Source organism: Callithrix jacchus, chromosome 7 (assembly GCF_049354715.1).
Source record: "Callithrix jacchus isolate 240 chromosome 7, calJac240_pri, whole genome shotgun sequence".
Classification (NCBI taxonomy): Eukaryota; Metazoa; Chordata; class Mammalia; order Primates; family Cebidae; genus Callithrix; species Callithrix jacchus.
The window spans coordinates 108,895,795-108,922,243 of record NC_133508.1 but is presented as its reverse complement, the minus strand read 5'-3'; the positions used below and the strand labels follow the sequence as shown (position 1 = coordinate 108,922,243).

At 35.0% G+C, this 26,449-nt stretch overlaps 1 protein-coding gene across 7 annotated transcripts in view; it reads left to right on the top strand.

Moving 5' to 3' along the window:
• The window catches only part of NEGR1 (neuronal growth regulator 1), a 925,952-nt gene that overhangs the window by 682,087 nt on the left and 217,416 nt on the right, over positions 1–26,449 (top strand). For all 7 annotated transcript variants that reach the window (XM_002750998.7, XM_054236911.2, XM_078332239.1 and 4 more), the window contains one exon: positions 22,382–22,502. In XM_002750998.7, coding sequence (XP_002751044.1) covers positions 22,382–22,502 — 121 coding nt within the window. The remainder of the gene's footprint in view (positions 1–22,381; positions 22,503–26,449) is intronic.

Genomic DNA, 26,449 nt, shown 5'->3' with positions numbered 1-26,449 from the left:
TTATCTTTGCCCTTCAAAAAATGTTTCCACCATTTTGTCAATAAAAATAAAAACTAAAAGACATAATAAAAATGAAATGATTTAGTAAAGATAAGGAAAGTATGAAATATTCATGAAAGAATTTTCAGATTATTAATCTCCCTGGAACTTGTTAAAAATAGAAATGATTTTCTTCATGTCTCTTGTATATTTTAATACTTTCTATTATTTACTTTACATTTTGGCAAGGCCAACCATATTTCTTCATTAGGACTTACTGTAATACATTGTTAATAAAATGTTTAGTTATTTCTGGGTCTAGCATAAAAATACCACGCTTAGGATTGCTATTTAAAAAGTATTTTAAAAGGATGAAACATTTATCTATTGCTATGTAATATAGATCATTATATGTATATGAGGAGAATTAAAGCATTTAAAAAATACCAATTACTTCTATTGTTAATTTAGTTTGTCTTTGAGTGTTTACTTGAATTTTTTAACTTTTTGAACATTTTATAAAATGATAGTTCTCCCAGATCAAGAACCTAAAAATATGATAAAATATAAACAATATGAAGCATTCTTAAGATGTATATTAAATGTGAGGACACCTAATCCCGAAATCTCATTCCACCCATGACATCAATTAACACCTTTGCATGGGTGACTCAAGCATTCATAACTGCAGGCCAGCTTTCTCCTCTGAGCCCTAGACCTTTCCACCCATCTCTTCATTTGATTTTGACTCTCCTCAAGAGCATCTCAAACTCCATATATTTCCAAACTGAAGTCAGGTTTACCAGGCACCTGCTATTATTAACCACTTATACAGTGTGGACTGGCATGATCATCCAGCCAGTTGTGCTAGCCATAAACCTGAGTAATTTTTAACATCTCCATATTTTATTTCCCTCAGAACAAATCTATCCCTAACCCTCTCCATTTTGCCTCAAATAATTCTCTCAAACTCCTTCTCATCTTACGTCTCTACTACTATATTTCTGTGCTTTAACCTCAGTTGCTGCAGTATAACCTGACTGTTCTCTCCCATCCTTTCTGGCTTTCTTCCAGTATTATATCCAGGCTGCAGACAAAGTGATAGATTGTTTTCTCTGTGTTTCTGTGTGTTGGTTGGGGGAAACCAGTCTGGATTACTTCTATTTCATTAATTATTATTCCTCAATTATAAGACTGAAACAAACATTTTCTTTCTTGGCTTTTTGAGCAAACTTGATTTCTTATTCCTACCCAGGCCTTTAAAACTGCCTCTTAAACCTTTGAATCTATAGTAGTATTAGTGAATTGCTTCTCAACCTCATCCATAGAGATGGAATAGTCTAATAATAAGGGCTTGTATTTTATTTATTAATACTATCTAAGACCCTTCTATGAATAAAGACACAATTTGGACTTCAGCAATCCAGAGCCATCTCCTAAGACTATGTAATTAGTAAGTCTAGATCCAACTTGAGACCACAATAATGTGGAGTGACTCTTAATAGCGTGTGGAAAAGCCTCATGTTTCCAAGGTTACCCCTTCACAGTCTCTTCTTTTAGTCTTAAAATCAATTGAAGACATAAAAGAGAAACAGAATTTGTGGCAGCTGAACTAGCAGATTCTACCTATTTAGGAACTCAGTATCTCTGTGATTAAAGGGATCTGGCCTTCCATCCTGCAGCCTTGGCTAAAAAACGTAATAACAATATGGAAAAGTCCTACCTCATTTATGTTACCAGGCCACATGTGCCAGTGTAGTTCAAAGCATCAGCAGCCTACACATTAAAGCCAGCTTGGCTGTTCCCTATCGAGGCCCCCTGGTGCTGCCTGAATTTGGCCACGGTTGGCCTGGCTTATTCTGCCAATAACATTTTGCTGAGCCACCCACTGGGTGCACCTGCTCTTTGCTTAAGATCAGAGATGGCCCACCTGCTTGCTCAGGCTGCACATGTACAAAACGACTCTGTTTCTATATTATTTATCTGCTCACCTGTAGAATAATGGTCACTCTCCCAGAATAAAGACTCATAAGCTAGTGTGAAAATCCCAGGTGGCCCACACTTAAGACCTAAAGCAGCTACCTTCTTGGTCAGAGCACTACAAAGATAACCACACAAGTATAACATAATCCACATGGTATACCTGTAACTCCAAGTCCAAAACAATAGGTCCATCCCAAAACCTGTATCTGTGAATGCTAATTTTGCTCCTTAAATTCCCCTCCTTGTTAATATGTTTCAAGGTTTTTGGCCCAGCACATCAGATTGTAATACTCATTAGAAGTGAACCTATCTTCCACTCATAGACACAACTGGAAACAACAGGCCTCCCTCCCATCATGGGCTTTTGTACAACTTCCTCCATGGAGACACTGAGATGTTTATATCCTGCCAACACCTTGCCAACCAAGAGAAAAGAAAGCAAGGGGGCCAATCTAAAAAGGCCATTTCCTCTCTTGTACTTGCAAATACGAGTTGTTGTTCTTTCTTTGGGGGGCAATAAGCAGGGAGGTAGAGAAGCCAAAGACATTAAATGAAAATCCCTCTTCTCTCTTTGACTTCCAAAAAGAATAAACATTTCTCCCAAGTTTCCATGTTTAATCTCTTCCCTCAGAATTTTCCAGTCTTTTTGAAACTGTCATAGTTCAGCTCTTGACTTCTGAACTGAGTTGAGCCAATATTCACACTTTTAGACTCAAACTCCTCCAGTCCATTCTTCCCAGAATATAATCACAAACGATGCAACTTTAGGCCACAGAAAAATTACCAACAATGCAATTAGTGAGCTTTTGGAATTGCTCAGTTTAAGTAAAGAATCGTAAGCATACATGGCAATGTACCTATGCAACAATCTTGCATGTTCTTCACATGTGCCCCAAAACCTAAAACGCAATAAAATATATATTTTAAAAAAGAACCATAAACATTAAATCTGTGACTGCCAAGGGACTGTAATATATAATTGCTAAAGAGATTATTTTAAAAATCCCTGTGGCATCTACTGATGGCAAGGAGCTGTAGGTATAGAAAACATACAACCTAGTTATGAATGTATATAGCTTATAAGTGAAATTGGGCATGTTAGGTAAAATTAATGTATAACAAAGAAATGGAGTAAAAATTGGGAAACATTCTTACTTGAGTGATCCTGTGTATTAAATTAGCACAAACAATACAATTTGGCATGATCTCAGTTACAAAGTAAAAAGTATATAGAATTAAATCTTATTAGAGATATTTTAAAGACATATCCACTTAATAACAAATACATTAATAATTAATTCATAACAGTAATTATATATTCAGAAAATCCTGCCATAAAATAATTTAATGAATTAATAGAAGTTTTACCTATCACTTTGTTATTTTTATCTAGTCTGCAAACACAGTCTATAAAAGAAAAATAATCTTGGAAATGCTTTCCCATAAGTTAACAGACTGTACAGTAGGACAACTGTAACTCATTCATCTGTTCAGTCAGATGACAAATATTTATTATGTTCAAGCATAGTTCTAGCTGCTAAGGCATAACTGATGTGCAGTAAATCCTCAATAAGTGTTTTGTAATTTACAGAATAAAATGATAACTAAGAAATAAACTTTACCTTAGAGACTATAATGTACTTATGGAGATAATAGCATAGTTATTAATAAGGGTGATATAATAATATGCTATCTCAGCCAATATTCAGTGTGTTTTTATATAAATATATAATATAATTTATATAATATAATACAATAGTTATAGACAATAGTTTTATTATTAAATAGTACTTATAGCATAGAAGTTCAATAAAATAAATTTGTATCATATCAAAATATCACAAACATATATAGATGTTGTCATAGGAGTAATGTTAAAGGTGAACTAGGAATTTGAGTACATCGTAAACAATGGAATTATTTTGGAGATTATGATATCTGAAGTTATCAGCTGATGGCAAGTTAATTGTTTTTAATATAAAATTTATTAAAATATACACATATTTACATACATAAATGTGTATGTACATGCATACATAATTACATATGTATACACACACATCAAGAGATTATACTGATACTGAAAGACTTACAGAAGATGTGTGTTCCATATTTACAGTTTTCTGCCAATAACTTGAATCAGAATGATAGCAGTATTTCTGCAGTAGCACCTCATTTTCAGGAGTTATATGCCATACCTTCCTTGTCCTCATTTTTATGTGAATTACCTCATTTAACTGCCACAGCAAGTCTTTGAAGTAGATTTTATTATCCCTGTATTACAGAGGCAGGAATTACAGTATTAAAACATTAGCATACTTGCCCAGCGTCCAGCTAGTGACTGGTTGTAAGTTAAGATTCTAATTGAATTGCTCTTTAATGCAAAGTTCTTAATTGCTATACTTTGTGAACGTTCATATTTAGAAATTTTCAAATAAAACTTTCTTGTCAATTCTTATATTATCTTTGCCTTTCGTAACCTCTTTTGTCCACAGAAGGTTAATGCTACCTAGATCAAGAATAAGACCGTCTGGGATCCAACAATGTAGACCTCATCTGATTAAGTTGTGGTTTTGTTCACATTTAAGTTCTAATTAGTCTTGTTTTTCTCTAAGTGAATGTGAATTTTTAAAAGAACATTTTATTACCATTCTAATTATCAATAAATATGTATTGATTACCCACTGGTAAAGCCTTATACTAAATTTCAAGGATGGAAAATGAATATGGAGCTATTTGTGTTTTTAACATAAACAACTTGCCAAAGAAATAACATCTAAGACTTTTGGAAATGCATCATGCCAGATGGGAAGAGAATTCTTGTTGATAGATGACAACTATTCTTAATGTTTACAAAATGTGAGAATTATTTTAAAAAGCTGCATATTTTTGTGTTTAGAATGTAAATTAGCTGACATCTCAGAAAGCTACTTAGCTTTACTTACACTAGCAGAAAGCTTCTAATCATCTGATATCATGCTCTCTATTGAATGTGCTAACACACCTATAATGTTTTAAGTAATTAAGAAAAAAATAATATTTACTTAAATATTTTTGAAATGAGCTTGGGTAGTAATGAAATTAGCTGTGGAACCAAAATAAATTTGATGAAAATTGGCAAAAAGCAAAAAAGTGGACACTGCCTTTTGACATTTATAATTAATTCCCACACAAATATTTGTTTAATCAGGCAATGTGGTTAATCACCAAGGTGAAATTGAAAGTTACCAAGAGTGAATGCTGGTGTAAAAGTTAATAAATTCAGTTCATAATCATTATGCACATGCTAGTTATAATAATTTACTGTCCATACCAAATCTTTATAAGCATTGTAATTAAATATAAAATGCACATTAGAATTATAATGAGTAATTAGGGCAACATAACTAATATGCATGAAAGTCCCAAAGCTCATTAAAATGTTAAAAGACAAAACCTGTTCTACCTAGTGTTTTTGCATATTTTCTATAGCTAAACCAATGCCAGTAGAATCTTTGCATTGATTTGCCATTTTTGGTTTTTAGTAATTATGCATTCAAAATGCCCTGGAAAGATTTGTTTCCGTTTCCAAATGCAGGTTGAGTTCTATTTTGGAAGAATAAGAGCCAATAAGACACACATACACAAACACACACTCAAAACCCATACAAAAACAAATTATTTGATGCTATTACTAGACAACCTCGTTGGATTACTTAAGGAAGAAAATAAAACCATAATGGACCATTATTTTATCGAGCACACAGCAGAACACTTTGGAGAGAGTTTTCAGATTATAGACCCAACGGGGAGCATCATCTTCACCAATCTTTACACTTTTACAATATAGTTATACCTCCTTCCACAAATTTCTATTTTTTAAAATGGTGAATTCAAATTAAGACACTGAATCCCACTTAATACTTTACAAAAATGATAACAAAAGCAGGACATCTTGTGTCTAACATTGTTCAGGAATCATTCATCCTGTGTCTTTTATAAACAAACATATGAACTTCTTCTAATAGGCCCAGTATACACAGAGTAACTTTCTGGTTTAATCATATCCTGCTGTTTACATTCAAACTTAATAAATGATTTTGTCTCCTAAATACACTTTGGATTCAACTAATAACAGATTTTTAGTCCAATAAATGCTTATTTTCTTAAGTATATCCATTTATTTGAGCAAAATATAGCTCTGTATGTATACAATGTATAACTTTTTCAGGGAGATGTTTAGCTTTACATTAAATTAGAGGCAAAAGATACCAGAAAATTGTGCTATTTCCATAGCCTTTTCATTAAAATTTCTTCATTGAAAAATTCTCAGAGAAATAGAAATTATGAGAAAAATGGCATTGATGTCAATATTAGGTCATATAATCCAAATGTATTTATCACCTATCAGTTGTGTATTACATGATCATTGTAAGACCATCCAGATTAAATTCCAACTTACTGAAATTTAACTCTATTGCCTTAAAAAAAAAAGTCTGGATGGTAAATTATAGCAAGATTATAAAACTGTAATATTTTATACTATGTATTTATTCATTGTGTTCATTTTTAAAGTATCACCTATGTTTCTGATCCTGGGCCAAGTCATAGGGAAACACATAAGATTATGATATAGTATTGACCAGTTCATATTTCCACTAAAACCTTGAGATTCTCTAAGACAGGAACCACTTTAATCTATCCTTGTTCTCAAACACTGAGTAAATTAATTATTAAAAGAACAGACAATAATTCAGAATAAAAGTAGAGACAGTAGATGATATATAAAAATAGAAAGTAATTTTTAATTTCCAAATACATTCTCTGTGTGGTCACTGAAGAAATGGGAAGTCCTCCTATGGTGAGTTTCCATCACCCTTTCTTTCTCATAACACCTTTCTGGCATGCTATTTTTCCAGTCTTGGTTTGTATAGCACTTGCTGTCATTTTGGTTTCCACGGACAGCTTTATTCTCTATGGTTATCTTCATTCATATATTATTCACATTGAATTACTGTGGAATCCACAATTCATTTTAGACACTTCATTTTCTCAACAGAGTATAAAACAAACTTTCTCTTCAAGGCAGATCCATAGAGCCCTCTTTGGATTTGGTACAAAGGAGATTTTGAAATGAATAACTTCAGAAAACTCTACCTCTAAGTAATAGTCCGGACAATTCCTTAGAAAATACTGACTCCCCATCCCTTCCAAATATAGATGAAGAGTATTTGCTAGCTCATTGATAACAGGCTTGACCATGTGGCTGCTTTGACTAATGGGCAGTACAGATATGCCAGAGACACAGGAGTGAGAAATAGATAGTAACTGTTACATGTCACTAAAATATAGTGGTTATTTGTCACACAGCATCACTGTGTCTATAGCTGACTAAAAAAATGTGGCATTAGTCTAAAAGTGATCTGTAATTACTTTCTGAGTCAAAATAGATTGGTGGGAGCCATAGACTAATGCTACTTAAATTTTTTCTAGAGCTCTGATGGCCAGATATATAGTATTTTTATGCACTGTATATAGTGTTATATATGATACTGTATAATATACAAAATAATAATTTAAAGTTAACCATTTAGTTTAAGATAATTTGTTCCTTATCCCAGTAGTCCCCAACCTTTTTGGCACCAGGAACTGGTTTTGTGGAAGACAATTTTTCTACAGACTAAGGGGTCGGTAGGGGATGGAACTGTTCCACCTCAGATCATCAGCCACTAGATTCTCATAAGGAGCATGCAACCTCCTCACAAGTGCAGTTCATAATAGGGTTCACACTCCTATGAGTATCTAATGCCACTGCTCATATGACAGGAGGTGGACCTCAGGCAGTAATGCTCACTACCCATCAGCTCACTTCCTGCTATGCAGCTGTGTGTATAGTCATCAAAGTATAAAAAAAAATAAGGTATTATTACACAGTGAGACATCAAAAATGTGAAAGCAATATATATGCAGACATTGCATTATTCATTTTAGAGGTGCATAATATGTCCAGTAGTGGTCCATGGCCTGGGGCTAGGGGAGCCCTGCCTTATCATAACTACGTATTCTAACAAATATGTTAAATTTAATTATATATATATATATATATATATATATATATATATACAATGTAGAAAAATAACATTTAAGATGAATAGACAACTATACATATACATTCAGTGTCCCTCAGTATCCATGGAGGATTGGTTCTAGGACTCTTTGAGGATATAAAAGTCTGTATATGCTCTAGTCCCTTATATATAAAATGGCATAGTATTGCACAGAACCTATGCACATGCTCTCACATAATTTAACTAATCTCTAGATTACTTATAACACCTAATACTATATAAATGCTATATAAATAGCTGTTATACTGTATTGTTTTAGTTGCGGTTTTATCATTGTATTGTTATTTTTTATTTCAAATATTTTTAAGCCATCTTTGGTTAAATCCACGAATGTGGAACCCATGAATACAAAAGGTCAATTGTGTGTGTGTGTGTGTATTCTTCTAAGTATAAAGAAAAATATAAGGTATTATACACAGGAAAACATATAAATATGTGAAAGCAATATATATGCAGATATTGCATTATTTACTTTAGAAACACATGATAATGGGAACTTTAAACATACAAATGATAATGCTACAGAAATGTTGTACTCAGCAAAGGAGAATGAAATTATGACATATTTTTGGCCTACATCAAAATGTGCAACATTTCTGTAATACAAATAATTTGATGATTACTTTATTCTTTATGCATTAAACAACAATAACATTTTATTTTTTATTGAGTGCCTACTATGCTTCAGACACTGGTCTTGGGACTTGGAATATATCACTGAACAACCCAGAGATGGTTTCCTTGTGAACCGTACATTCCAATGAGAGAGGAGAGACAACTAGTAATAAAGAAGTAAATATATACCATGTCAGATGGAGACGATTGATATGGAGAACAATAAGGAAGGTTAAGGAGGAAGGGACTGAAGAGTAAGGGAGTAGAATTGTTATTTTACATAGGAGGTCAGGAAGCATCTCTTAATAAGGTGGACTTTGAGCAGAGACTGGAAGGAAATGAGGATGCAAGTATGACCGGTCAGTATCTGAGGGATGAATATTGCAGACTGAGGAAGTATCAAGTAAAAAGACTCTAAAGCAGGGGTGCACTTGGTTTGTGCTCCACCAATATGAAATAGTCCAATATTGTTAGAGCAGATTGGACAAGGGAGACAATGAACAGAGATGTGGTCACAGAAGTGGCCAAGAGGGTTAATCATTTAGGGACTTCTAAACCATTGTAATAAATTTGGCTCTTATTCTGGGGGGAAAACAATGGGGAAGTGAAGCATAGTTGTTCGTAGCAAGAATGGAGGATTTGTCTTGCTTTCACAGAAACACTATGGCTACTGTGCTGAGAATGATTTGTAACAGGAGCAGAGGCACAACCAGGAGGACCAATTAGATTACTGAAATATTTCGAGCAAGAAGTAATGTTGGCTAGCACTATCATGATAACTATTGGAGTGATGAGAAGTATAAGATTTCAGATTCATTTTAAAGGCAGAACCAACAAGATTATAGCATCTCTCAAGACTTAGAAATGTTTCATAATGACATTGATGAACTGGTAATAGTAACTGTTCATCAACTGCACAAATAAGCTTTGCAGGATGAGAGCAGTAAACAGACAGGATCTGGCGACTTTGACTGAAAAGGCATTAAATAAGATTCAGATTATAAGGAGAGTATCAGCTGCATTTCTGAGCAAAATATATATGTACTGCTGAGCGAAAAAGGAAAGAACCCAAACATTTTCTTTAATAATTTATTCATGTGCTGCTCTTGCTGACATGGAATTTCTTTTTTGTCAGTCATGTTTTTTCTTGACATTCTCTTCACTTGTCAAATTACTTTTGCTATTAGGCAGAGTTTTCTCATACCATGTTATTTAATCATTTTAGGAGGGATGACATTTTTTTCCCTTGTAAAACATCCTTAGCCCCAAATAAACTCCTACTGCTCTTTCTGAAAATTACAGTTTTCCTACCACCCCTCCTCTCACATCTTCTGATTTCTTTAAGATACACTATTTGTAGGTAAAATGTCTCTCCTACTTTGTCTTCTCATTCTTTTGCTCTTAGTTACTACTTACTGTGCATGCTCTGATTTAGCTGTCTTTCTCCATAAATAGAAGTGTCCCAAACTATGTTTTTCAAATGAAAAAATAATTACCTCTCGATTCTATAATCATCGCTTCCCACTAGGATATTTTTCCCCCTTGTTTAAGTTCATGGCAAGTTTATGGATAAAGCACACTGCTTACACAGTTACTACCTCTGTTGCTTTAGTCTTTGAACCATATATAAATATTACCACACTACAACCTCCACGGTGCAGGTTTGAGCAGGCAATCGCCACATCAAAATAAACGAGAGGGGTAAAAGTGGTTTAATGTTCATTTTCTTACTAGGGAATCTATCTCTGTAGTTTTGGAAAATGTCATTCACTTAAATTTTCTGTAGTTTTTCTAGACTTGTAACACTTTGATGTAATTGAAGGTAGCATTGAGGCAAGGAGAAATGGGTAGTTTACAACTATATTTCTATGATATAAATCTTATTTTTCTTTTTCTTTCTAGATACTGAAAGCTTTTCTTTTTCTTATAATAAGACAGTGTGTTTGGAAAGATATTCTTTAGAATATATTAGCAATATGAATTATTCATTTTTTAGAATCAAACAATTCTAATAACTGAATTTTAATCAACTTTTTTAATGTTCATTTTAAGATTTTTGAAGGCCATAGTAACATAAGAAATAATAAACCATTCAGTAAGCTAAGAAATCAGATCCAGTTATTCTGAGAGGGCAGAAGTCATACTACCCCTGGCTTCCTAATGCCTTCAGATTTACTATTAGATATTCGGAGGAAACTGGCTCTGAGAGCAGAGGGAAATATGATCCAGTGAGGAACTGGCCTCCAGGAAGATTAACCAATGTTATCCTCATCTATTACCCTATGTATATTTACTGCCATTACTTTTTCAATTGATTGATTTCATCTATCTCAAATGTATATACAAACCTCACTTGTTCACATTTTAAGAGTTCAATGTTAATCTTTAATAGTGTACCATGACTTAAAACATAACAATAAACATAATGGAAACTCTATCAATATACCTTGAATGATTAACATAAATAGAGACATATTTTCATAAGTAAATTCCAAAAAAATGTTCTAATGGTTCACAGGGATCTAGAGTCTGAAGTTTTCTAATCTTTGTTGTTCAAAGATTCACTAAAATAATTTTTATATAAGGAAGTTTATAGCAGCTTCAATATTAGAAAAAAATGCATTCAAATGTTTTAGATTTTATAAGGTTTGTACTGAAGGGCAATTTTACTTACAAGACTGTACTTGCTGAGAACAGACACCGTCAGAGAATCTCAACTTTTACAATACCTGCAAACTTGTCTAATATATCTAAATCAATCACATACAGCTATAATTTCAGCATGACTGACAACAGAGATCAGATCATGAATAAGTTGAAAGAAAGTTTGGCAAACAGCTAGGAAAACAGTGAACCATTTAATTCCTGTTGATACAGCTGGTGGCCCAATAAATCTTACACATATTTTACAGTGGATGCATCACTGGAGTGAGCATTGCCGACTACAAGGGAACAGCTACTTCAAGCTGTAATTTCACCAGTGCTAACTCTTGTCAAAAGAAAAATATGAATAAATTCTGCTTTAGCACCTACAAATTACTCACAATGTAACCCTTTTTCTTCTTACTGCACTTTTACTCATTTCTTGAGTCACAGGTAACTCATCCATCCATCTCTCCACTCATCCATCCATTCACCCATCTGTCCACCCATCCTCTAATGGCCTCTAACATGTGCATACTCATAATCAACACATCAGATTATTTATGCCACAATATAAATGACTAGTGATAGCTTAGTAAATTTAACCCCTTGAAAAAGTTGAATATAATAACTTTAAACTTGGTCTTAGGAAAAGAATCTCTTAGGTTAATAGTTTCAAACAATGGACAGATTTTCATTAAGGGTTTAGGAGTTAGTGCTGGAGACTTCATTAATGCCTCTAAGATCAGACTTCATATGTAGTGATATGTCTTTGTTCTCGGAATTTTTTTTTACCAAATAATTTTGTTTTTTCTGCACCTTTTCAAATATAAGGGAATTAAAGATCACAACTTAGTACCCTATCACATTGGATATTCAATATTTTTTTTAATTAAGGTCAAGTTAACATGTAAAATTTCTTTTATCTTTCTTGTGAAAGAAAATGAACTCATGATATGTTTAATGTAATTGATATGATCTTTTATATGTCCAAGTAATGCACCACAATTACATATTTTTCTAGAAAGGATACCTTTGTGTTCCATATACTTTTCACATTTATCGCATGAACCTAAAACTCTTATTTCTTGTTCAAAGAGAAATACAAGGTTTATCATATCTACCTTTCAGAAAAAAATTATCTTGGTTAGCTACACTAAAGAAAGCAGGATATGGATGGAATTCTGGGAGAGTAAAATGTGATATACTCATTCAGCTTTTAATTAAATTAATCACATGCTTGCAGTGCCAAGGCAATGAATTTTTAAAAATGCATTTTCTTTTTCTGCCCATGTAATATCATGATTCCATGCCCTTAAAGGAAGCAGGACTATGATACTCTATTCTCTAGTAATAATTCTAATTTAATAATAGCTAATGTTTTTATTGACAGCTAATTCAGTGCAAAGCGGCAGGAAGCATTTTCCTTGAATTATTTTATTTTGTCCATACAGCAGTCCTGTGAAGTAAATACTATTTATTTTACAGGTGAGAAAACTGGGGTTTAGAAGGGTTAAGTAACTCAGACAGTAAATGTTAGAGCCATATTTGTTGGACTGCAAAGCACTGTGTTTTTACTGCATTATTTCACCACTGTGTAAATGTTTAAGGTCTGGGGGAAGCTGGAGGTACATTAAAAACTAGAATATTTTCATCCCCTGTGAATGCTGACCAGAGGTTGAATTCAATGTGAAAGTCCTTAAGTCACAAAGATTGTGATTCAACTATATTTTAGAAGTTTGATTTTTTTTAATCTTAACTTCCTTTAAGGTGAAATTAGTTCACAAGGCAAGGACATATTTGCTTCATGAAAAGAGTTGGTTGACCTTGTGATTTGTCTCTATGAGATCTATAACAACCTTTGAAAGATTCTCATTGTTTCTTACCCTGAGTTTCAGCCTATCTTCAAGTAAGAAATTTTTAACTACCTATCCTCGTCTTCCTATGAAACAAAAATATATTGAACGCATCCAACATTATTCTTTGGGAAGTACCAGAAACCTTAAAATTTTTCCAAAGACTGTCCATTTGAGTAAGGCTGCCTTAATGTAGCATTTAAATCCTAAATATAGACTAAGGTCAACATGTTTGTTTTCCACAGCGTTTTTAAACCATGTGGGTTCTGTCGGACTGATTTCTCCTCTTTATAGACTCTAAATTCACTACTCCTCTCCAGGCAATGTTATTTACACTATTGCAGTATTTAATATGAGCAAAACATCAGATCAGAGAACTGGAAGTGTCTTTGGGACACCCCCTCAGCTCTGCTCCCATCCCAGGTTACATCTTTGGCAAGTACGGGGAGGGAGCTGAGCCTCTGCACCCCACCCTGGTTACAACTTTTCTATTCTTTTCTTCTTCTCTGGGCACCCTTTTTCATTGTCACAGTTATTTAACATGGCTTGTTCTTCATCATCCATCATGTTAAGGGGATAGAGTGGTGTTCAAATTCTTTGGCCATTTAACTATAAAGTTTCATTCCAACTACCTCAACTTAGTAAGGATATTAAAATAATTCTTGAATATACTTTTTTTTAATAATAATGCCCTGTACATAACTAAGTTCCCATTGAGGATGGCAATAGAGGAAGAAGATCTTTTGTGGCTACTGTCATGTAACTAAGAAAATGAATCTTGATTAGGCTTGTTGGGTGCCAAGTGCAGAGGTTCTGTTTCTTGCACCTGCAGAGCCTGGAGTTCTGAATGAAGAACCTTTCATTATCTTCATACTGAAATGACTAGCTGAACAATGCAAAGAAATAATCCCACTGAGCAAATGAAAAGGGAAGACTTCTTCTATATGAGCCTCTAACCACACAGGTGTTGAATAACCTCTTGTGGACCCTTTCACTGCTGGCTTTCCCCAACATCTGTTCCTCGCTCTTACCCACATCTATCTAATAACATTCCTCTGAAATTGATTTTATTTTCACTGTGCAGTTGCTTCAGCTCACAGTCCACTCCAAAGGAGATATTCTACTGGTGAATTTGAGAGACTCAAGCACTCACCTTCTTTGCCACTTTAACGTTATTGAAAGATCACATCTAGGAAGAACAAAAAGCTATCTCCACAGAAAGAAAAACAGTTCTGGAAACATAAACACATGAAGATGCATGTGTTCATATCCCTACTCCCAGTCAAACAGCTCACAATCTCAGTGCCAGGCCAAAATTCACAGAGCAATGGAGGGAGTGGAGTGTAAAGAGAAACAGGCTCTGGCAGCAATCACTCAGATTTTTTTCATTTGATCATCTTTCTAAGAAAGAGCCCACTATGATTACTTAAAACATGGAAAATTTTAGTAGAAAATGAGTATTTTTTTGTAACTTGGCCAAACATACTTATAATTTTTCACTGTACAGCTCCAGATGAAGATTTAATCAGTCATAATTTTTGTCAGGTACATCTGTTACAGGCAAATAAATGACCATATCCTTATGGCACAAATGATTGAAACCTTCTCCTCATATGAAATCTGTGAGTACATTATAGCTCATGAGCCCTTAGAAACCTCTCCAGCCAGTAATGACTGTTCACCTTAAAAGTCATGGACCACATAACCTATGATGTAGAATACAGCTTAGAGATTCACTTATCCAGTAATTCTACATATCCAGAATATTTTCCAAGAAATATCAGACCCACAAAATGCTCAAATAAAACCTTATAGAATCCTGTGGTCACATAAGTTTGGAAAAGGATCTGTCCAAAAAGATAGTAGTCCCCAAACTTTTTGGCACCAGGGACCGGTTTTATGGAAGACAATTTTTCTACGGACTTGGGGTTGGGATAGAAGGTTGTTTCAGGATGATTCAAGTGCATTACATTTATTATGCACTTTCTATTCTTATTATATTGTAATATATAATGAAATAATTATACAAATCGCCATAATGTAGAATCAGTGAAAGCCTAAGTGTGTTTTCTTGCAACTAGACAGTCTCATCTGGGGATGATGGGAGACAGTGACACCCGAGTATGTTGCTTATGTCCAGTCTACTCCGCAATCTCATTTCAGTGGCTGTGCCTGCAGAAAAGCCTGTTTCACAAAGATAGAATGTTGGAAATGGAAGCAGGCTTTTCAGTCCTTTGTGGCAACCCAGGATATTCTGCCTTGACTTTAATCCAGAACCTATGGAGATTTGAGGTTGTTCCAAATATACTCTTATGGCCACAGTCATTTGCAGTCTCAAGTAGTTGAGTCTCTTCTGGCAGGGACAAAGTCGATTCACCTGGTTTATTCACAAGTGGGTTGCAGATCTGTTCCTTTTCAGTTTGGGTATCTTTTGTGATTGAGAAGTAATGCTCAAACTCTTTTGAAAGTTGAGCTGGGTGATCATGCACCAGCTGGGAGAAAGAAAGTCCTGGCTCAGCCTCTTTCAAAATCTCTGCTAATGTTTGAAACATGTCAAAAATACCAATGTTCACTCGTTGCCCCCATATCTTCATTTAGGCTTTGAATGCAGCCACTTTATCTGCCGACTCTAACATGGTTGTTGTTTTTCCCTGAAGTGAAAGATGGAGTCCATTGAGCAGGTTGAATATGTCACACAAGTAAGCAAGTTTTGTGACCCATTCTGTGTCACTGAAATGTGCTGCCATATTGGTGACTGTTTTTCTAAAAGAAATCTCTGGAGTGGCTAGCATAACTAAAAACTCTGGTCAGTGATCTACCTTTAGAAAGCCATCGCACTTCTGTGTATAAGAGAAAGCACATGTGCTCTGTGTCCATCTTCTCACAGAGCTGTGGGAACAGTTGAGTTAAGGGCATGTATTTTAACATGTTTGGTAATTTTAATCACATTCTGCAAAATGATATTACTTCAGGTAACATTTTTCAGCTAGCTAGCATTTTTCTACAAATGACACAGTGTGTAGACTCACATTCAGAAGTGACCTCTTTGACCTAAATAATGAAACCAGAAAGCTGTCCAGTCATGGAAGCTGCTTTGTGCATGCATATACCAACACAAAACAACCAATTCAGTTTTCCCAACTTGTAATCATTCAGAGGCTTGAATAGTCAGTCCTGCAGCTGTGGTGTTGGTTGGCAACAAAAGTGCCCCTAACATATTCTCATGAACATCTTCCTGAAAAATATATCCCACGTAGAAAAGCATTGTTGCCTTGTCAACCTCAGTAGACTCATCAACCTGGATTGCTTACCACAGTAACTCAGTAATCCTCCCTAACAATTGTGCTTTGATATCCTCTGCTATTTCATCAATTTGTCTAATTACGGTGCTAGCCAAAAGAAGAACACATGCCACCTTTTGAACTGCAGCCTCTCTTAAAAGTTCATGACAAATGTACTTAGCAGCAGGCAGGATCAACCCTTCACTAATAGGAAAGGGCTTCTTAGCTTTAGCAATGTGGTTAGTCACAAAGAATGATGCTGTTAGTGAAGACACATTTGATGAAGTGGTGACTTTTAATAATTGCTTCTGTTCTTTGTGTTCAGGTTTTTTGTTTTATAAACTCCAAAGTCCTGTTTTTAATGCAGTGTGCTTGGTCTCCATGTGGTGAAGCAGTTTTGAAGTTTCATGGCTTTGTTGAATAGCCAGTTACCACATATTATACAAAGTGGGCTTGGCGAATGTGAATCGTCTGTTGCAATGAGCCTGTCATTTAAATTGTTATTTTCTTTTAAGTGCAGCTTTCTTTTCGTGGGCAGCCTTAGAGTCTTCTGCTGTCTTGTTGTTGGGTCTTTCCTCCTTTTCAAACAATCTCTCCAGTGATGTTTGTTTTTTACTCATTTTGGTGAGGCTTAGCTTGTGGGCTTACCAAAACTGTGACTGAGACAAGAGCACAGTGTGAGAAAGGCACAGACAGAAGTGGTAAAGAAAATAATGGGTGGGCCACATGCAGACTAAAATAAGCGTCAGATTCTGACTTAAAGCCTGCCACCAGATGCAGCTGTGCAACTGAACTTCATCAACTTACTTACCACTATAAAGGCTGCCACCAGATGCAGCTTAATTGTTGCTTGCCACTCACTGATACAGTTTTGATATGAGTCTGCAAGCAATTGATTTGTTATGGTCTCTGTGCAGCCAAACTTCTCTTCTAATATTAGTCTGTATTTGCAGCCATTACCCAGTGGTAGCAACACTGCCTCAGCTCTACCTCAGATCATCAGGCATTAGATTCTCATAAGACGTGTGCACCTTAGATTCCTTGCATGTGCAGTTCACAGTAGGGTTCACACTCCTATGAAAATCTAATGCAGCCATTGATCTGATGGGAGGTGGAGCTCAGGTGGTAATGCAAGCAATGGGGAGCATTTGTAAATACAGATGAAGCTTCACTTGCTCATCTGTCACTCACCTCCAGCTGTGTTGCTGGTTCCTAAGAAGCCCAGGGGTTGGGACCCCTGCAATAAAAGATTCATAAGATATACATGTCTATCACAATTTCTAAGAAGTACTGTAGAAAGGAATCTTATGGACATAATCAGGCATGTTTATACCTTAGAATCCTTTCATTTATACAGAGTAATAGGGTTCAGAATGGTGTAAACTTGTAATCCACTGAAAATGCTCATTCAATACCAGTTAACTAAAATGAGTTGATTGAGGTCCAATGTGACCAGTGATCAATTTAATTACATTCTTTCCTCAGCTTCTGCCTTTCTATGCATTGGCCAATGACTTTCTCATTATCTTAAGGATTACTACAACAGCCTCATAGCTATTCTGCCGATTTCCTCTACTGCTTCTTTGCAGACCATGTTCCACACAACAGACAAATAATCTTTACAGGATTTTAATCAAATCATGTCACTCCTCTACTCAAAATCTGCAAAACCTTATCAGCTTGGGATAAAAATCAAAGCTTTTATCATGGGTTACCCTACAGAATCTAGGCTCGAGGCCCTTGCCCCACCTTCTCTTCTGGATTCTTCTCACCTATTCTGTTCAAGCAATGATGACCATTTTGCTATTTCTTAAACAGCATGATAAACTTAATCTTGTTAAACTGGTTTCCACCTCAAGCATGCTCTCCACTTAAGGCCTTTGCGTTTCCTGTTTCTTACTATAATAATTTTCTACAAATCGTCAAATGATTCCTTTCCTCACATCATTTAATTATTAGTTCAAATATTACCTTGTCATCAACATGTTAAATAACATATCTTGTTCTTTCTTTTTCTTTCACCCTGTTCTGTTTTCATCTTAGTTTGTATCACTTCATATTAGGTCTATGAGGCCAGGAATATTATTATTATTTTTCATTGATATGATTCCTGATACAAATATTTGTTTGAATCAACAAAATGAATAAAGAATAAATAAATGAATGAATCCTTTTCTTTTTAAACAAGTTATTTCCAAAGATGCACAGTAATATGAATATGTAATAAGAATTTTTATGTCTCCAGGTAAAATCAATAAAGGTTTTCAGTTCAAGTTTACAATTTGAGCCACATCTTCATGGGAATCTTCGCTCTATATTGATTACTCTACAACACTTGGACCTTTAACTCTGTACCTTGCAAAATGCTCTTAGGAGTTTTTCTTATGCATATTATTAATGTTACTAATTTTTATTCATTCTTACCCATATTTCCATGTGACAATTTAAGTATCTTCCCATTTTCAGTGTTTGGCCTAGTAGCCCAGGAAGCCCTAGATAACAGGATCATGTCTCTTTAACTTGTGTGGTAAGGCACCCAGTGCCAAACCATATGCACACTGTACTGCATAAAAACCTTTTAATGATGAATTAGATTTGATTTCGGTTCATTACGCTCAGGTTTTCAGGCAATGTTTCGGATTTCATGCTTTTGTTTATAATGAGTCATGGTCCCCTTGACAAACAAGAGAGTAATTAAACTAACCAGGTTATCAATAGAAGCTTGTGATGGTCTCCTGTTGCACATGGTTATTTTATCTTCAATAATAGTTAGATGCCATAAAAGATTACAACCTGTTTGTGTGACTGGGAAAGAGAGATGAAAGCTTGGGAGAACAATAGTGAAAATACAATCTTACCTGTACCTGTCATGAGCAAAACAGTGTCATAATAATTGACAGAAACATGGAGTTTTATTTATAGATTTTTAAATATATTTCATTAGCTTTAATAGGTGATATGAAACTTTGTCTAACAAAGTAATTTTAAAATTACTAAATGATTTCTTGTCTTGTGGTTGTGAATATATGTATATATATGTATATATATACACACACACACATTCACACACATAGATACATAAACATGTATATATAAGATTACATATATACATAAGTATACATTATAAAGGTCAAAACACATATATTTTTTATACATATTATATACAATTGGGTGTGTGCATGTGTATATGTATGTATCTATATTATCTTGTAACATTTCTCATGCAAACATTTTTGGGAAATGTTATTTCATTATTTTTCACCAACTTATTAGCAAGTACTATAATTAAAATATTTTCCTTGAAATTTTTTTCTAGAACTATAAATAATAAGAATAAAAACACCACAGAGAAATAGAGGTGCAATAATTTCAAAAAGAAATATCACCCTTAAGAGAAAATGATGTGTTTAGTAGGGTATATTTTTAGATAAAAGACACTGTTCCACTGTAAGAATATTTATAGTTTCCATATATTGAAATATTCACTGACTATTGAAAAACATTAAACTGTACTTTTTCATTGCTTTCCAAAGAAACGCCAAATATATCTAGAGTGCAAACTTAGACCATATTTCTGAATGAACTAGCATTTGTATCTTCAAGATTCTAGTTGTTGAATAATTTTCTATAATGCTATTTGAAATATGAATTATAGTATGTTAAAAACTTGGTAGAAAAGGAAATATTTATGAAAAGACACATGCATAGAACTCCTAATGTTTACCTTCAAAATTTATTATTATTATTATTATTATTATTATTATTATTATTATGAGATGGAGTTTCACTCTTCTTGCCCAGGCTAGAATGCAATGGCTTGTTCTCAGCTCACTGCAACCTCCATCCTCCCAAGTTAAAACGATTCTCCTGCTTCGGCCTCCCAAGTAGCTGGGATTATAGGTGACCACCACCACACCTGGCTAATTTTTGTATTTTTAGTAGAGACAAAGTTTCACCATGTTGGTCAGGCTGGTCTTGAACTCCTGACCTCAGGTGATCCACCCACCCAAAGTGCTAAAATTACAGGTCTGAGCCACCACACCCAGCCCCCTCCAAAATTCTTCTACTTACAGTCCTTTTCATCTCAGTCAATAACCTTCTAGCTACTCAAGCCAAATTAAATCACCCTTGACTCCTCTTTTTTTCTCTATCTCACTTCAATCTGTCTAGAAATCTTATCAGCTCCAACTTCACAGTAGACCCCAAACCCAATAACTTTCCACCACTTCCACTGCTACCTACCCCGGTGTGAGCCACCACCTTCATTTGCTTTGCTTACTGGATCCCCTACTTTTTCCTGTGACTTTTATCCTAGCCTCACTATGGTCTTTTCTCAACACAGCAGCCAGTCATCTTTTCAAAAAACTGATCAAATTTTGTCTCTACTCTGCAGGGCTTCATTTGTCTTAGAATAAAAGTCAGTTCCTTGAAATGACCTGAGAGGTTGTACCCAGTCTTCCATCCTTTGTTTCTCTTTGTTCCTATTTCCTGCTCCTCTCCTTCTTTCGCTTTGTGTCGGCCACACCAATCCTGCTATTTCTTAAACAAGCTAGGCTAGCTTCAGCCTGTGTCTTATTGCAAGCTATTCCCTCTCCCTACAAGGCTCTGTCTCTAGATATCTACCTAGCTAAATTACTCATTCACATCTAGTCTTTGTGCAAATTTTACCATCTTGAAGAAGTCTACTAAGGTTGCCCTACCTGAAATGCAATTCATTCCCTTCTCTGATTCCTCTTACCTTGCAACTATAAGGGTTTTTATTTTTTAACTGTATTGTTTATCACCTTCTACTATGTATTTGCTATATTTAAACTATGTATTTAAACTATGTATTTGCTATATTTACTGCTTATAGTCTATCTCCCCATTTGTTACTTTACCTAGAATATAAGCTTCATCACGTCAGGGCAATTAACTGCTTTGTGCCTTGAGAAATGCCTGGCACATGTTGACAGCTCAATAACTATGTGAAAAAATTTTTTTAAAGTTACACTACAAAAAAAGATTTTTAAGCATCACCCTGTGCTAGGCACTGTGTATTGATCTTCGAATATACAGAGGTGAATCGGATATTTAACCCTGTCTTCAAGGAACTGAAAAGGAAGTCTGGCATATGCATAAATATAGTACATGATACAATACAATACATTTCTATCAATACGTGACAGAAAGTCCATGGTATGAGAGATCCAGATACTCAGAGGAGGGAAAACTTTTTCCAGCTAGAGCAATAGTGAAGAACATGGAGGCATTGACACCTAAAGTAGATCTTGAATCTGTGGAAAGGGAGAACAACAACAATAAGACAGAAGAAACTACATTTTAAAAAATCACTAAATTACTAAAGCATAGGAAAGAGGCAGGGAAAAACACAGAATATTTCAAGAGACCAGACTTCGAGTTAACATGACTGACTTGAATACCAGATTCTGCAACTAACTGCAGGACCTTGACAATTCATTCAACATCTCTGAACTTACATTTGTAAAATTGAGATAATACCCTCAAGCTTAGAGTATTTTTTGTGAGGAAATCGAGAACGTAAAGCACCTAGCCCAGTGACTGGCTCCCTGTGATCACTCAATAGATGAGAACTATTACTGCAGTAGAGTTGAACTGGAGTACAGATGAAGCGTTACCCTCACCAATGCCATTTTCCCAATAGGAAGCAAGGCCAAAATGTATTGCATTTACTCTGCACTCCCTGAAAACATTCATCTACTGTTCAACTTGAAAAATGAAGCTGAAAATGACTAGTCTTGTATTTGAAGCATAAAACACTGAAAATGTGATGCATTGGCCTATCAGGCATAGATTGCTTTGAATGTAGGAGGAATAAAAATATATGTGTGTCATATTTCTGCTGAGGATTATTTTTACTTATCTACTAGTATTTGTTTGTTTGTTTCCTTTACAGTTGCTCCTACTATTCAGGAAATTAAATCTGGCACCGTGACCCCCGGACGCAGTGGCTTGATAAGATGTGAAGGTGCAGGTGTGCCACCCCCGGCCTTTGAATGGTACAAAGGAGAGAAGAAGTAAGGACTTTGTGATTATTACTGTGTTCTGAGCACTTTGAGCTAATGTGTTTGTGTTTCAAATACTTACTTTAGGCAATTTCTTTAACTGGCTTGAATGATTCTCAGCAGCCTCCTCTCCAGCAAGCAAACTGAAGGGGCCCACGTGGGAGGGATGAGTAGCTAATAACATCCAGAAGAAATGTCCACTTTGGTTTGTATGATCTCAGAAATGCCTGCAAATCCCCAGTCACTGATGAGTTTCATTTCTTCCCCTCCCTCCTGGAACAGCACACCATTGCTCTTGCTGGCAACTCAGTTTATTTGGAAAGTAAACCAGCTCTTAAAGGACTTGAGCACAGCTTCCACAAGAGCACTTCAAAAGCAATAGGAGTTGCTGTATTTGCCTGGCTTCCTTGATAAGCCTCAACCCTTTCAACTGCCTGATTCTCCCACAAGATAGTTTAACATTTTGTTTTATAGGATACTGTGTTTTAGATATTCTATCACCAAAGAGACTGTAGAGGGGATAAAATACATGCCTAAAGGACTCATCAATGGGATTTTAGCACTGCTCTAAGTTCAACTCTGTATGACTACCCCTTTAAGAAGCCCCAAAAACCTTGGCAGGAGCTACTGAATAAGATAAGTCAGGAGTTGACAACTTTCTCTTTACTTTCAAGCAGTAGAATCATTCAGACCTCTTCAACTGCTGTTATCAAGCCATCAAAAAAGCACAGGACTCCTATGGGTGAACTGGAGGATATAATGCAGAGAAGAGGAAATTATCTATGCTGTATAGATTCTGCTTCAAAACTAGGGAGGGATCTATTCAAGAAAATGCTAGGTTAAACCATATGAAATCGCCACTTTTGAAGTAAAAAAAGCCAAATGTTGGCAGTTCTATACTGTGCAACATTTCTATTTTCATGCTTCTATAAATAACTGCCCAAGACTGGGTAATTGATAACAGAGAGAGATTTGATTGACTCACAGTTCCACATGGCTAGGGAGGCCACAGGAAGCTTACAATCATAATGGAAGAGGAAGTGAATACATCTTTCTTTACCAGGCAGCAGTAGAAAGAAATGCCAAGCAAAGGGGGGAAAAGCCCCTCATAAAACCATCAGATCTTGTAAGAACTCACTCACTATCACAAGAACAGGATAGGAGAACTACCCCCATGATCTAATCACCTCCCATGGGTCTCTCCCTCAACACATGAGAATTACAATTAAGATTAAATTCAGGATGAGATTTTGGGTAGGAACACATCCAAATATTATTTACTTATGTAATGACTCATAACCAATTGCAGCTAAATATCTGAACAGAAAACTGGTGAAATTATATAAGGACTTAGATATTACCACAAAGGATAAGAATGTATGTCATATAAGCAGGTATTTTTTTCTGGATTTGAAATAAAAAGATTTGTGGAAGACTATATCATTCCTTAAAATCAAACTTAATAATAAGGAAGACTATCCCTATAAGTCTCATTTCTTCTGACTGATTTTACCTAGAAATTTTTTGAGCTATTTTATATTCAACCTTTTCTATAATTTTTGTCATTTCATTTTAGATTCTTTTTACTAATTTATATGTTTTACCAATCTAAATCTGCCTCTTTGTAGCTTGGTGGAAGACTCTATATTTTTATGTACTGAGAATTAGATAAACTGGTCTATGGTCACTCTCATTTCACTCTACAAGATTATATATCTGCCAATATAACCTTTCTCAGATTTTGATAGCACAGGTTGAGAAGTTTCAGTTTGTAATTATCTATATGGACAAATATCCAGAAAAGTGGTTCTCAATCCTTTGTAAATTATGGAAGTCATAGTTCATGTACAATCTTATTTGGAAGCCCAAGAAGTATATTTATGAACACAGCACTTCTCTGTTAGATGCTGGGTAAATGGCACCTCAATTCTACCTGCTCACAACCCTCCTCTAAATTAGGACATCATCGCAGGAGTCCCCCAAATCGCTGGTTCTCTACAAAACACTGTATAAATAACACTCACAGACTATTTTACATATCTTTCAAAGTCATTTTTAATTTGTGTCATTAATTTCTTAAAAGCTACCAATCAGAGCTCCTTTGTTATAGGCCATTTTGTTTCCAATGCTTTGTGAAGCAATGTCCTGGATTTTCTTTTCTGCTCTCTCTTTTTCTCTTTTCTAAATTCAGCAACCATTGTCAAAAAAAAAAAAAGCTACAATAATCCTCAGCCCACTTTCTTGGCCTATAGTAAATATAGAAAAGGACCAATTGGTGCCCACAATCATAGCTTCAGTGATTTTTTTTCCTGCTGTACAGATGGACTACAGCTTTTATTAGATTTTCAAAGGAGTTCAGAACCATTTGCTAAAAAGAAAAAGGTAGATTGATTCTCCCCAATCAATGTCCTCCCCAACACACACACCTAGAAAAATGCAGCTGTGAAAATCAAATGCACTTGTAAAAGGCAAACATATTTTCAGTTCAGAGTGAAACATACATTTATCATCTTTAGGGTTATATTTCAGGAAATATTCAAATTCTCAAATATCATGGTAATGAATAATTTCCTTTCAAAATTAAAGCAAAGCAAAGTTTAGCATATGCAGGGAGTAGGGAAGAGGATTCTGGTTGCTGAATGCGTGTACTCACTGTGTAGATTCACCGTAAAGGCCCAGGCCGTTCAATTATTTATCTCATCAAAATAAAAAGCTATCTATTTAGCCAACACCTACTATTTGACAAGTAATGTTCTAAGTTGCTAATATTTACCCATTTTACTCTTATAACAAACCTGTAAGGTAAATATTATTATTCTTAACTTTTGCCTGAGGAAACCAAAGCATAGAATGCTTTTAAATAATTTGCACAAGTTCATACAGTTAATGACAGAGCTGGGATTTAAACCCAGGAACTCTTACAAATCTTCATGCAGAGTCCAAGGGTTTAACCCCTATACTATGGCACCTAGTCTAGGTCAAGGCCTTTAAGAGTCTATCAAAACTAATTTGAATTGTCAATGTGAAATACCAAGGGTAAAAGCATTTCGGGTTGTTTATGGATTTGCAAAATAAGTAACTGCACATACACTCACTTATAATTTCTGAATTTATTTAGTCAACAACACAGAAAATGGAGTCAAGAGGAACACAGCAGAAACATACAGCATGTTTCTGAGTTGTCTTCTTGACCTCTGAGGTCTTTAGGAACATGAAACTGTCAGAGACCCTATCAGAGAGGAATAGTTTATATCTGCAAGATGTAGAGTTTTGTTTCCTAGAGATCTTTTATGATTTGGGGCTTACATAAATACTCAGAAATAATTTATACAATGGCTTTACTTGTATGTAAGGAATGTTTATAAATATTCATTTCTGTTAAATCAAAATCTTCAAAGCCAACTCTTCATCGAGATAAACATAAACAAGTAAACACAAACAAAAACCAGAGGCAGTGCCTGAACATCCATAGCCCTATCTCTGCCAGCAGTTCTTCAACATCCTGTAAAGTCCATTTCTGTCTACTGAGAGCAATCAGTTTAAAACCATTAAAAGACTCTAAAATTAAGCACAATTTAAAGAATAGAAAGAAACATATGCTTACTGAGGAAAAAACACTTTCCAAGTTCTTTGAATTCTTTTATCTCATTTATTCCTCAGACCTCTGTGAGATAAGATTATCATCAGTTTACTGATGACAAAACTGAGACACAAGAGACTTAACCTGAAAAGCACTCAGTTTTAAGTCACATCAAGTCACCATTTTAGATGTGATAACCTCTCGGCCCATGTTCTTTCCCTTGTATCTGATGCCATTATGAGTTACCTATTGCTAAGTAACAAATTAACCAAAAACTTGGCAGCTAAAACCAATAAGCATTTACTATCTCAAGCAGCCTCTGTGGGTCAGGAATCCAGGAGCAGTTTGGCTGGGTGATTATCACTCAGTCTCTCACAAA